This window comes from Clytia hemisphaerica, unplaced genomic scaffold (genome assembly GCF_902728285.1).
Source record: "Clytia hemisphaerica strain Z4C2 unplaced genomic scaffold, Clytia hemisphaerica genome assembly, whole genome shotgun sequence".
NCBI lineage: Eukaryota > Metazoa > Cnidaria > Hydrozoa > Leptothecata > Clytiidae > Clytia > Clytia hemisphaerica.
The window spans coordinates 28,761-42,775 of NW_027104423.1; the positions used below are offsets into that span (position 1 = coordinate 28,761).

Here is a 14,015-nt window from a genome sequence, read left to right on the forward strand (position 1 = left end):
CTTTAACTTATCCTTTTACGTTTTAATCAACAATTAGACCAATTTAAAAATAAAACTTGTCTTTGTCTGATCTGATTAAAAAATGATTTCCGAGACTTAGTCATTTCTGTCCCAAGAAGATCAAGTGGGATGATAGAGACGAACTTTGAAATAGTGATGAAGTGTGAAAGGAGACTTTTTAGAAGTTCAGAGATGAGTTAGTAATCCAAATAAAGATTCAATTAGATGTTTGATGGTCAATCCATGAAAGGAATGAGTTTTTCCTTTGAAAGATTAGTCTAAAGCACATCGAACCGCTAGAGGTTGGTGATGAAATTAAGCTGATTCGGAAAGTAAGTCGTTCAGTAGAGATGGATGGAGGACGGTGGATTTGATTTCTTCTTTTTCTCTAAATTCTCACTGACGGATAAAAGAAGTAGACGGGCCGCTACAAGTTAGCGCTAATACACAATGAGATACCGCAAATGTTTAGGTCTTAGACGAAATTTGAGAAGAGATCTAACGGCAAAATGACAGAGATGTCCCTTGTTTGTTTGGATAGTAAATGTGTTTCGTTTGGAATTTAAAGGATGGATTCAAATAGATTATGGGAAAGAAATGACATCATACTTGAAACTTCTTGTTGAATGTTTTCTTTTTAAATATTCTGTCATTTGTGTGTGTGATGTGTGAGAAATTGTGTATCAATTAGAGATGAAAGTCGTGTGGGAAGGTAGCAAGGTTCATGTTTAGGAAGACCACGACGTCTAAGTAAAAGATAAAAGTGAGATGGCATGGATAGATAGAGAATTATTTTGAAAGAGTAACAGAACTATGAGTAAAGGGCCCTTTTCAGTTTGAACATCTTTGGTTATTGTCATTAAATCATTTCATAATTAAATTACCATTTCTCTCTTGTGTTTTAGACTAGAATATTAAAAAACTAATCGACAAAGAACCTTAAAAAAACTCGAAATGTTGGATAATTTGGATTCAAAATGTTTGGATGAATCACCAATCGCTGAAATGTCATTTTTCAATGCTGGTTTTTCTATGGTTGTATCTTTCGTTGCCGTACCTTTAGACATCCTTATACTGGTTTCCATTATCAAAATGTATCATTTATTTCACCGGACATTCTACCTCATTATTGCTAACATCGCACTTGCTGATCTCATATCTGGAGTCCTCGTCAATGCTTTATCGATAAGTTTCCATTTAAAGGAAGGCTTTCGATCTGACATACCGAAATTCGAAATCTCCTCCATGCACTATTTGTTCTTTTTGACCAATAGCGTATCAGTATTATCAATGGCTTTCTTGAGTATTGACCGTTTGGGTGTACTTTTGAATCCATTTTATTTCTACCAAGTCATCACACGCGCTCGAACCATCGTTGTTTTGATACTGACTTGGCTCATATCAGCAGCTTTATCAGTCATGTATTTCCAAGTAGGATACCTGCGTTATTTGGTTGTATTCTCCTTGACAACCGTCGTCTTGACAATGATCATAATGGTAGCAACAATGATATTATTCAAACGACGACTGACCGAAAGTGAGCGCGCGGACGCAAATCGTCAGAGTCCTACACCAAGATCGGGGTCTATCGATGTCGGAGTTCCACAAGGAAAACGCAAAACAACTCTACACAATTTCACAAAGATGGATAAACGTGTCACAACAACCTTCCTTTGGATGTTGGTACTTTTCATCGTGAACTATTTACCATGTCTCGTAATCACAGCTTATATAAATCTCTGTAAAGAATGTTCCTGTACTTTTGTTCATATCATGCGAGATATTATTTTCTTGTTCATCATTGCAAGTGGTTTATTTAGAGCCATTAATTTCATCGTTCGATTGACATTACTAAGAGAATCGGTTAAATCGATTGCTTCGTGTCAGAAACGCAGCCAAGCTGAAGGATTCGAGTTTGGAAAAGTTGGACGATGATTAGAAGAGGGCATAAACGGAGAATCAGAATGTTAAAGTTCTGCAAAACTCCTGATCGGCAAAATCGTTGAAAATCAATTTCGATACATATCGTCTTTCATTGTCGAAAGAATCAAATCAACTTGAAAACTTCGAGATGAACATTAAAATATTGACAATATTGTACAATATGTTAATTATGATAAAGCAGCATGAAAAGGTCTTCTAAAGAACCACGTACATAAATCCATTCGTTGCAAGAGTGATATTTTATTTTTCATTATTTCTGTAAATTACTGTACTGTACTGCAGATTGTAAATAAAAGATTCTAAAGTTTAATACGTCTCTGATCCAACATCGCTTAAAAGTTTTAATCAGCAAGGCCTTAGTTTGAATAACTAGGAAGGTCGAATACAAGTTATTTGTAAGAACATCCAAATTTTTTTTAAGCCTTCGAATGCTCTTTACTTTTCGAGTTTTAAGCCTAAAAATGTTCTTAAAATGTTCTTATTTTTGCCATTTAGTGAGTATTTTTGTACGATTTTTTATAAAGAATAGGGTACTTTAGAGTCCACAAAGCCCCAGAATACTCTTTAAGACGTTCTTAATATTTTGGCCATCGAAGCGTCTTGTTCTTATGATAGTTTGTTCTAATAAAAGAAAACGTGTACGTTACTCGGGTCACATTCAGTTTTAATAAGAAGGGTCTTCAGAGGCTCAAAGAAAGAAAAAATATCGATACGCTTACTAAAGCATGAAAAGTTAAGTGATCTACCGGGTGCACCAAAAAAAAGTATACAGGCTTGTCAAGATATTGTGAGCTTCAGGATTTAAATTTTTTGTTCATTCTTTTTTTATCGTATAGAGGATGCTCTAACTTGAATCTTGAGCTATCATACATAAAGTTTGAAAAATTAGTTCGAAAATTATTTAAAAAAAAACTGACTTTTTTTTAATGTCGAAATTTCAAAAAATCATCAAAAACAGCAAGCAAACTTTTCTCTTGACACTTACCTTCTTTGCACATAAAAATACCAAAAAATGCAACTGTTTTCATCAAAACTCGTTACGGAATTTAGAAATATGGTAAAAAAAGCTATTCCCATGTGGAATAATATTTTTGGAAAAGCTAAAAAAAAAGTTTTGGAAATCTCAAAGAGAGGTTTCGATATTATGTGTGTGCTATGTGAGAAAACTTTTGAAAAAATAGATCACTATTCCTCGACTAGTTGCCCAAAGAATTTGGGTCTGCATCGAGTTTGCTCGTGTTGGAAATGTTTCATGACTTGCAAATAAGATGGAGAAACTGTTGGTAAAATTTAAATAAGAAAAAAAAACCACCAAAAAAACAATAAAATTATGTTTTTGTCATCTTGTCTTATTGATAGCTTGATTGCTGTTTTTAATGATTTTTTGAAATTTCGGCTTGGAAAAAAAGTCAGCTTTTTTAAAATAACTTTCGAACTACTTGTTCAAATTTAATGTATGATAGCTCAAAATTCAAGTTAGAGCATCCTCTATACGATAAAAAAAAATGAACAAAAAATTTTTATCCTGAAGCTCACAATATCTCGACAAACCTGTATACTTTTTTTTGGTGCACCCGGTATATGAAACTATGAAATTTGCTTTACTTACATTGGTCCTCGTTGTATTTTGTTGATTTGTTAATTTTCTTTGTTGTTGCAAATTAAATATTTAGCTGAAACGATATAACTTTGCAATCATGTTAATGCTTGAATCTGCTTGAATGAAGAACAAAATTCTTAGGGACCCTCTCGGCGCTCCGGAAACGTCCGGAGCACCGGAAGATTCCGGAGTACTTCCAGTGTTCCGGAACACGATTTTCGGTGATTGGCGGTCTGCACCGGAACTCCGGAACGTTTCGGTGCACTTCCGCTAACTGCACACGCGCGTATTAAAAAAAAATCAGCCGACTCATGGTAGTTTCAATATTTTGACCAGTGATGCTTTCGAATATTATCTAATGTGACAAATTCAATTTCATTGGCTGAACCATCATCCTCAAAGTATTTTATTTGACCAAAGTGTCCATAACCTGGGGACAAATATTTTTTGTAACCATGTTTAAACGGTTTTTTAGAAACTGATAAAAATCACTTGCTCCGGAAGCACCGGAAGAGCTCCAGAACTTTCCGGAGAGAAAAATAGTGTTTGTTTAGCTGCTCCGGAAAACTCCGGAAGTTTCCGGAGCGCCGGGAGGGTCTTAAATTCTTTTACAAAAACTCTATGTAAATTAAAGGAGAAGAATAAACAATATACTCACTTTTCAAGTAAATCAAAAAGTTTCAAGTTACTGACCTTATGGACAACATAAGGGAAAATAAGGGAAAATAACAGAAAAAAAAATGGTTTGCAGCATGTTCAGAGCATGAAAATCTTCTAGAAAAAACTATAACAAATAACTCCGCGTAGTTTCGAGTAACACAAAATAATAAGAAAAAAATGTTAGGAAAAATAAATACAAAGGTTAATGAAAAACCTATCTTCTAACTTTTTTTCAAGACTTTTATTGTCACAATGCATTCCTGTTTTTTCTTTGCTTTCTCTAAAAAAATCGTCTAAATGCGTTCAAAGATCCGAATCGATTCCGAAAGGGGGTATCCGTTATCCAGCATGTCCAGTGTTTATAGTTTGATGTTCCTTCAAAGTTGCCTCGACTGCCCAACGACCACGTAGGATGCGGAAGAGCAGGTAATAACTGATCGGGGACATCAAGACAACAGATAGGCATTGGTACCACAATCTTGACCATAACAAAACATAAAATTGACCAATCACAGATGCTAATTGGATAATGGTTAACCAATTCAATAAACGTAATGGTGAATTGAATATGTACTGAAATAGAAGAAAAAGATTGGATGATTATCATAGATACATACATACTTAAAATCTTATTCATATTATTTACCAACAAGGTAACTTTTCGGTTGTTAGAAGGACAAACTCGCCTTTCCTTGAACGTATTTACAACTTGCTTTCATTTCCCATGAGATAATCTATAAAAATGTTATTACAATTTCGAGGATTGGAAGATAGTGAAGAAATGAAGAACTTACATAGAACCTAGAATGGTGAACATCTCCTGGCGTTGCAGTATTTTGATTCTCTATGGCTCTAAACAATCCTTTATTATGACGTACTAACGCATCACGTGGCCAAGTCGTTAATGGGGACCAACTATTTAAGAAATAAGATTTGGGTTTAGGTTAAGGTAGCCAAGCGAATATGTTAAAATGCTTTCTCAGATTGCGGACTTTTTCTGACAGGTTCAACCCCTCCTCGCTTAAGGCCAATAGGTAATTAGTAATCACAGATAGTGTCAACGGTAGTAATAGCCCGGACTTTATTAGGCCTTCCCGTTTACCAATTCTTGTAAATATTTTCAGCTGTCAAAAGGAGAGTCCCTTATTGTGATCTAAATAGCCTGATTTAATTACCTTATTTAGGGGTATTTAGAGGTACAATAATTATCAGCCCCCCAAACTTTTTTAACCCAAATCTATTAGGTACTTGAGAGTGATCATTTACACGTGATGTGTTCATCGTTTTAATTTACTATTCCTGCCCGTCAAGGCTTTGAGAGCCTCTAGAAGAAGGTGAAACAAATCTGATTCATGGATAATTTTAGACTTCAGGAAACTTACATGTGCGGGGTAGTGTCTCTTTGACCAGTATACTTTTTCCATCCACCAAGATGTATAGCGCATTTGTGAAGGCCATTTATGTAATGATGTGGAACCAAGAAAGTGATAAGCAACATGAACGTGTTGATCCATACAAAGAAGATATGTTGCATTGACCACCACACGTCATAGTATAACCAACCATTCTGAAAGAGCAGAAAACACAAGATTTCAGCCCGTAACATTTTTATTGAAAAGTATGAAAACTTTGAGCTTGAGGAGTTGAAACTTCGGGTAGGATTGGGTAGAAAGTTGAAGAGCCTTGTTTCGCAGCAACAATAAAGTAGTTCTGCTACGATTTTAGGTGGTTTAAATCCCCTACACCTACCAAGTATTCCAAACTTAAAAAAAAAATCTTCCAACGACGCCCATCATTTAAAGTTTTTAACACAACCCTTTGAAACGATCTATAAATTATTCAGATTAGAAAGGCTCAAATGTAATATATCTAAATCGAATGTAATGAATAGGTGAAGTGAACCAACCTGTGTAAACTTGAGCGGTATGAAGCCTACATAATATGCACTTATCAGAGAATTGAACAAGATCTGTTTGATTCGTAGATAAAAATCAGTTCGTAAACATTGTGCTTCATAGCGTACTGTATCTGGACTCATTGTGCAAGCTTCTTTTCCATAACTTTGTGGATTTTCCAAAATCTCCATAATGCCACCGTTACTGATATGACCATTTGTTGTATTCCCTTTACCAGCTTTCCCGTTATGTAGACCATTAGTTTCCGTTTTCTTTAACCGTGTGCTTAGGTTTGTCTGTAACGTAACAGCTTGGTGAAACAATGAAGTGTTGTTTGATACTAAATCTTGCATATTGTAACTTTGATGGGGAACTAATTTGAAGAGCACTGAGTGACTATATGGATTTAATGTAAAACCAAAAGTCAACAGGTACAGGATTACCCTAAAATAAAACAGATTTCAAAGGTTTGCAAGAGCAGTTTTGGTTTCAATAAGAAAAACATTCTTACTCAAAAAGACGAATCTAAAATACTGAGGCCTGAGGTCAAACAAAACTTCATCAACCCCCCCCCCTCAGACAACCTGGGAAACTTCTGGATTAAGGAGGTTGGAGGGATGCTGTACCTGATAAGACAAAATAATTGAAATAATGAAAGAGAATAACAGAAAACTACCGTATTACTTCGAATAAACGCCCCAAGTGTATTTATTAATTATTTTGGTTTTTAGGAGGGGCGTTTATTCAGGGGGCGGGCGTTTAAAAGAAGGAGGCGTTTTCTGGGGCGTTTATTAAATAATCTCTAGCCAAGGTCACTTTAATTTTTAAGTGAACGGGAACCGTAATTTGCTATTTTTTTACTATTTGAGAAAGAATATGTCAATCAGGGGGGGGGGTCGGTAGTAAAATCTCAGACATATATGAGTAGTAAAAGGATTTTTACGAATTTTTACATACCACCACCCAGACTTTTGGAAGAGGTATTTTACTACCCTGGTAGTAAAAGTTTTTGGGACAATTTGTCATAAAGACCACCTATTTTTTGGTTGCTTTTCGGACTGATTTTACAAAAAAAGCTAAAAAATGATTTTTTCTGTGACACATTTTTCACTTTGTGTAAAAATTAATGTTTTGTCCTTAGAATAAAAGTTTTTTTTATATTGACAAAAAATCTCGAGAATTTTTTGTTTGCAGCAAACAACTTTCCAACAGAAAATTTTTTCAACTTTTAAAAATTTTCAGATTTTTTCAGAAAAGTCATCCAAAAAATTAAAAGAATTACAAAAATAGCTAAAATTTGCTAATTTTACCAGTTTTAACTACCCAGGTAGTAAAATTTTTTCAACATTTAACACATAGATACCACCTATTTTAGTATTTAACTACCCTAGGTAGTAAAAAATTTTTTCGATTTTTTGTCACACCACCACCGTAGTAAACGTCATTATGTCTGAGATTTTACTACCGACCCCCCCCTGTGTCAATTTAGGTATGTAGGAAGGGGTCAAAATCAGTTATATTAAATAAGAATGTTAAAAAAATTCAATCATTGTTGTATAATAGGTTTTCTTTATATTAAACTTCCTTACAGCTACTTGTTTCAAATAAAAGTTTAAAAGAAGGGGTCGTTTAAAAGAAGGGGGACAAGGGGTCATTCGAAGTAATACGGTATGTAATAATAGAAAGACATTCAAATCAAAAGCATGTACATTGAATGTCAATAACTATTTTCTCAATATTCTTAAGGTTTGTCTTAAAGTAAAATGTATATAATATTCAAATTTTATTATAATTAATTTGTACTTTTTAACTTTCACAATAATGTGGAATTTTCACTTTGCTTCAAACTTTTGTCCTGCTATGGCGTGGTCTAAAAGGATGACAATTACAATTCATAGTGCAAGTTCTGACTATGGAGGTTCCACTGTTTTGTGGTGTTCAAATCTAAGAGTATGAAAATAAACTTACGGGTAACATAAAAATAAGACATCCTCAAGGGCACTCGTTTGAATGGTACTGTAGATGGAGAGTGTAATCAGTAGGAAATAGGATAACAGTAATAGTGCTTTGCCAGCTACTTTCGACCAGTATATCATTGAGTACATAACTTCTGATGCCAAAGTCTATAACAAAGTATGACCATTTAAAGTTAAAAATCCTGTGAAATTTGTCATGTTTTAAACAAAATCTGACGATGATTGTGCTCAACCTGACAGAATTTAAAACTTCAAATGCCTTTCTTTCTTTTTAATGTTTGAGTTGTTGTATTACACTTTTTTATCAGAAAGAATTTCACACTCTTTTCGATCAAATCAATGATTTCCGTCAAATTTTTAAACTTTGAAAAATCTTCATTTTTGGGGGGTTAAGAGTTTTTTGGTCATTAAACTTTTGCCAGACGTAATTCCCAGAGCTCATCACATGCGGCTTTGTCCCATGAAAAATGAATCCTTACACAGTAAAATCCTGTTTTCTTGATAAGTGAATACATCTAGATTTAAGAGTTTTCAAGAGAAACTTTCTTATTCCAAGTGAAACACTCTTGATCAGGAAAAGACATAAAAACTAAAATTTGCGCACTCTGGAAATAAGTGAAGTTTTCTTAAAACAAGGAAAAGACATTTATGCAAAAAAAATACGCGGAGAGATAAAGAGATTATGTACAATATAAGCATAAGTCGAAGAACCAAGTAAAAATGCTCTTAAATTAAGTGATATGTTCTTATAATGATAAAAAACTTTCACAATAGAAACAAAGAGTCTTGTTTACTCATAATTGCTCCTATTGAGTAAGTTAGCTTTGTTAACAAAAAAGCAAATTCTATTTTGCTCTCTTCGTGTTGAACCGTTGAAAAAGAGAGAGAGAAAAGATATATTGCAGAACTTTGAGCAAGGGTGGAAATGTTTGGAAAGAAGGCAAAAAGATTTCAAAAGCAAAATTTGGATCAGGTCCGGTTATCGTGGTCGCTGGTTGGATTCTTTAACAGTGAACAGAACTGTTAAAGAATCCGCCCCAGCGTATTTTACTGACCAAAAACTGTTTAAGAATCCGCCCCCCTTCAGTTAAAGAATCCACCCCTACTGTTTAAGAATCCACCCCTCTTCAGTTTATCAATCTGCCCCTCTTCAGTTTAACAATCCGCCCCTCTTCAGTTTAACAATCCACCCCTAATGTTTAAGAATCCGCCCCTTTTCAGTTTAAGAATCCGCCCCCCCCCCTTCAGTTTAACAATCCGCCCCTTTTCAGTTTAAGAATCCACCCCTCTTCAGTTAAACAATCCACCCCTTTTCAGTTTAAGAATCCGCCACTCTTCAGTTTAACAATCCACCCCTTTTCAGTTTAAGAATCCACCCCTTTTCAGTTTAAGAATCCACCCCTCTTCAGTTTAACAATCCACCCCTCTTCAGTTAAAGAATCCACCCCCCCCCCTTCAGTTTAAGAATCCGCCCCCTTCAGTTTAACAATCCACCCCTTTTCAGTTCAACAATCCGCCCTTCTTCAGTTTAACAATCCACCCCTCTTCAGTTTAACAATCCGCCCCTTTTCAGTTCAACAATCCGCCCTTCTTCAGTTAAAGAATCCAACCCTACTGTTTAACAATCCGCCCCTTTTCAGTTTAAGAATCCGCCCCTTTTCAGTTTAAGAATCTGCCCCTCTTCAGTTTAACAATCCGCCCCTCTTCAGTTTGACAATCCACCCCTACTGTTTAAGAATCCGCCCCTTTTCAGTTTAAGAATCCGCCCCCCCTTCAGTTTAACAATCCACCCCTCTTCAGTTTAACAATCCACCCCTTTTCAGTTCAACAATCCGCCCTTCTTCAGTTAAAGAATCCACCCCTACTGTTTAACAATCTGCCCCTTTTCAGTTTAAGAATCCGCCCCTTTTCAGTTTAAGAATCCACCCCTTTTCAGTTTAAGAATCCACCCCTTTTCAGTTTAAGAATCCACCCCTCTTCAGTTAAAGAATCCAGCCCCCCCCCTTCAGTTTAAGAATCCGCACCCTTCAGTTTAAGAATCCACCCCTTTTCAGTTGAAGAATCCACCCCTCTTCAGTTTAATAATCCACCCCTCTTCAGTTTAACAATCCACCCCTTTTCAGTTCAACAATCCGCCCTTCTTCAGTTAAAGAATCCACCCCTACTGTTTAACAATCCGCCCCTTTTCAGTTTAAGAATCCACCCCTTTTCAGTTTAAGAATCTGCCCCTCTTCAGATATCGACGGTGACGGTAAGTGAAATCGATACAAAACAAAGTCGATAGTTGATGTACAGCTCTATATCGCCTTTGCTCACCTAAGCAGACGACGGTATCTTGGTGTTTTTACCGTCGTCGAGCAAAGTGGACGGCGATTTCGGCCCCATGTCAGCTTTGCTTTATACCGTCTTGCTCGATTTATCTCGAATACATAAACACGCTAAAGAATCCACCCCTACTGTTTAACAATCCGCCCCTCTTCAGTTTAACAATCCGCCTCTACTGTTTAAGAATCCGCCCGTCTTCAGTTAAAGAATCCGCTCCTTTTCAGTTTAACAATTCACCCCTCTGTTTAAGAGCCTACCCCCTCCCCCCCACCCACCATCCACACTTTTCATCCATACTATGAACAAAGCCATCTAAGGTGCTACTGGAAGACACATAGGGGAAACTTAAGTTTACAAGATTAGATACCAGTTTCCTTTTTTTAACCCTTTCCGGACGCACGGGCCATTGGGGGCCAATTTTGGAACTAAATTTCAAATTGCCATACCTCGCAAAAACTAAGGACTTGGTTCAGCTAAATTTTAAACAAAATAAGATGGCTTTTGGAGCAGTTCCCACAAAAACGATTTATTTTCTAAAGTTTTGTATTTGAGTAGGCTAGCATCATATGTAAAAGATGGCTAAAGTAGATTTTATTATTTTATTTTGAAAAAATTTCAAGGCTTAGAACTGGAACTTTTGTCCATAGGAATCACTATTTATGAGCATAAACTAACGTTCTAAACTAAATCAAATTATTTACTGTTTTGATTGGACAAATGTGTTTTTGGTCATGAAACTGAATTTCAAGAAAGTCTCTGAGTTTCGGTTTGGATCACTGGGTCACTTGCAGTGTTTTCATAAGAAAGTAACCCTAATTTGATCTTTTTCATAAGCAAATTAGTAAAAAAAAACAGTTTTTCGATTCAGATTAGTTTGATATGCTTGACATTTTACTTATGTGGAATTGTGAAATGTTTGATAATGACTAAACCCAATTTTTGAACTATAATTTATAAGAAACACTATTCATAAGCATAGATCAATGTTCTTAACCCGTTGATTGCCAGGCCAGTTTTTTTGGTAAAATGAGCTAGCTCAAACTTTAAACGACTATCTCCTGAACAAGAAGAGGTTGATTTATAGCTCATTAGATAGCTGAGAGTCTTCTTATTCTTTTAAGGCGCATTCGGTGCCGCCTATTTTAGGCAGGGCGGGGTGGGCGGCATTTATTCTTTCTAAAAAAGTCAGAGCTGCTGCGTGACCCTGACTTACCTGACGGTAAATTTCTTGGTGGTGCGCCTTCAGATCACTCCTGTTTCAATTCTATTCGCTAGAGGACAGAATCTAGAATATCTGAGGCAAATTCTTTGGAGTTTCGTTCACTCGTCGTCCAAATATGGCCAAAAAATGGTCAAAATCTCAAAAAAGTGAGTTTTTGGGAAATTTTGGCATTTTTTGACTTCAAAGGCCAAAATCTCTCCAAAAAGAACAAATTTGCAACTTTTTTGTGTTGATCCTGAAAGTGCATTTCATTTCCATCAACTAAAAATGATGATTTCAAGTCGAAAATGGGACTGGCAGGAGGGCGAAGCCTTACCCCATGTTGGCTATAGCCGACATTGGAGCCGACATTGGCGCTCAGAGGTTTAACTCGATCGCTCATTATTACTATGACATTGAACAATTTTGACCATAAATTGAGTCACAGTGAAAGGGTTAAGTGTGTTTCTTATGTAAGGCAGTAAATTTGAGGTTACTTTAAGATCCCAAAATACCGATAAATAGTCAGAAAATACCGAAATACAGACATAAAAAGGTGTCAATTATCGATACCGAGCGGTGGTTTGAATACCGAGTACCGATCGACTTTTTCCTTTAATCCCGAAATACCGATCAATAAAGGCCTCATACCGATGTACCGATCAACCAGTACGCCCCCCTCCACTATTGTAATGAAGACTAGAGTCATCAACTCTTAAATTGTCGCACTTTAAACACTGATATCCCCTAAACTAGAAATTAATAAGAGGTTGGTTAATACACGCTTTTTTTATAAGAGTGGTGTTTTTTCATTCCATCATGGATATTTTTAACTTTTTGGCGAAAATCATCCAAAAATATTCTTACGGTATTCTTAGGTTAAGATCGAAATTGGCAATCTACAGATTAAAATGCATTAAAAATGCCATTCTTAGGTTCAGTTGCTAAATTCCACGATGGTGATATTCTTACCATATTCTTACTTTTTTGGCCATTTTCATCATGGACATTCTTATAAAGTGTATTCTTATAAAAAAAAAGCGTGTGGCTCGTTGCTAATAACTTTTTCTTTTAGGCCTTCGAAGGCAGGTTGTTTTAGGCAGAGCGGGATAAGCGGTAGATGTTAGCTTTAAAAAAGTCAGACCCAAATTCAAATCCAAATCTCAGGCTGGATATGCTTACCTCAATGAAATAAATCAATGCGAGAATACATCGATGTGAAATAACTCAATGCGGAAGTAATGGGCACAAATTCGCATTATTAAATTCCGCAAAACTGAAAACTTTTTGTGACCTTTCTCATTTTCTTTTCAAACTTTGGTGATTTTCCAAAACGAAGACTAAGAAGATTTCTTTTGCCAACATAAAGGCCCGTATTTGGCTATATTTACCTTCAAATTACTGGGATTGGATTTTTAAGGTTTTATTCATTCACATTAATTAATTCCGTGATAACCTAATATCATAACAGATCATGAAAATTCTGCGCACGCCACGCTCTGCCCTAAAAGGATGTGGCAATTTATATCTAAATCGAGGGATCTTTTTATCAGATCCCTCCGTAATTTGGAGGATTGCGTGAATAATACGGATACGTTATACGTTGTGTGGATACATTAATTTTGAATTTATCTTTGCACGTGATGCATTGGAGAACTTTCGTTCGATAAATATCGTGAATTTAAGAATTTTGCCCGATTTCCCCGATTTAGCGTGAAAGTTTTAAAAAATCCGTCCGTAAATTGTTGAAAAGATTACATGAATGCCTGCTGCACAAACCATTAAAACTTTTCAGCTTCTGAAGTAAGCCTTCCACAGAACAGATTAGATCCTATCTCGGAATAGTGGGCTACTTTTCAACCCTTTCGGAATGGGAGCTTTGAGGTCTGCGTAAATTTTTTGCTGTCGTGAATGCGTTAAATGGAATTTTTTTGTGTGTCAATTGAATTGAACGTGTGCGTGAATGCGTGAAACAAAGTGTTTGTGTGGCCATGAAAGCAGACATTTTTGCGCGTGAATTTGTGAATTTAAACCACGTTACAGACTCATTTTCACTGAAATAAAATTTGCCGATAAAGCGACCTATAAATAGGTTTAAAAAAAAGAAACATTGAAACATTGATTTCGAATAATTTCGCCAAAACTTCAACGACCATTATCCAACAATAATTTTTGTTAAATTACCCGCAAAACTCTAGCCAAATGTGACATGCTCACGAATTTAATGTGGTGACAGGGCAAGAAAGAGTAATTCATACATTTCATTGCCATCAACTTAGGCAAAAAACAAAGATTTCAAGTTGAAAAATAATTGTCAGGATGGTTTTATCCTCATCTCCAAAAGCCGTGTTGGATATATCTGACATTGGCACTTCTTGGGTTAACAGACGGGCGACTGCTTTAAAGTAAGCAAA

At 35.8% G+C, this 14,015-nt stretch overlaps 2 protein-coding genes across 3 annotated transcripts in view; one reads left to right on the forward strand and one right to left on the reverse strand.

The window, feature by feature from the left end:
* Positions 1-791: 791 nt before the first annotated feature.
* On the forward strand, positions 792-2,254 carry LOC136820404 (cannabinoid receptor 1-like). The gene has a single exon (XM_067076587.1). The coding sequence runs from the start codon at positions 955-957 to the stop codon at positions 1,933-1,935; it is 981 nt and encodes a 326-aa protein (XP_066932688.1). The 5' UTR covers positions 792-954; the 3' UTR covers positions 1,936-2,254.
* Positions 2,255-4,288: 2,034 nt separating this feature from the next.
* The window catches only part of LOC136820410 (transmembrane protein 39A-like), a 36,734-nt gene continuing 27,007 nt past the window's right edge, over positions 4,289-14,015 (reverse strand). For both annotated transcript variants that reach the window (XM_067076594.1, XM_067076593.1), the window contains exons 4-8: positions 8,068-8,222; positions 6,111-6,543; positions 5,587-5,771; positions 4,999-5,119; positions 4,289-4,777 (exon numbers count right to left, since the gene is read on the reverse strand). In XM_067076594.1, coding sequence (XP_066932695.1) covers positions 4,544-4,777; positions 4,999-5,119; positions 5,587-5,771; positions 6,111-6,543; positions 8,068-8,222 — 1,128 coding nt within the window. In that variant the 3' untranslated portion in view covers positions 4,289-4,543. The remainder of the gene's footprint in view (positions 4,778-4,998; positions 5,120-5,586; positions 5,772-6,110; positions 6,544-8,067; positions 8,223-14,015) is intronic.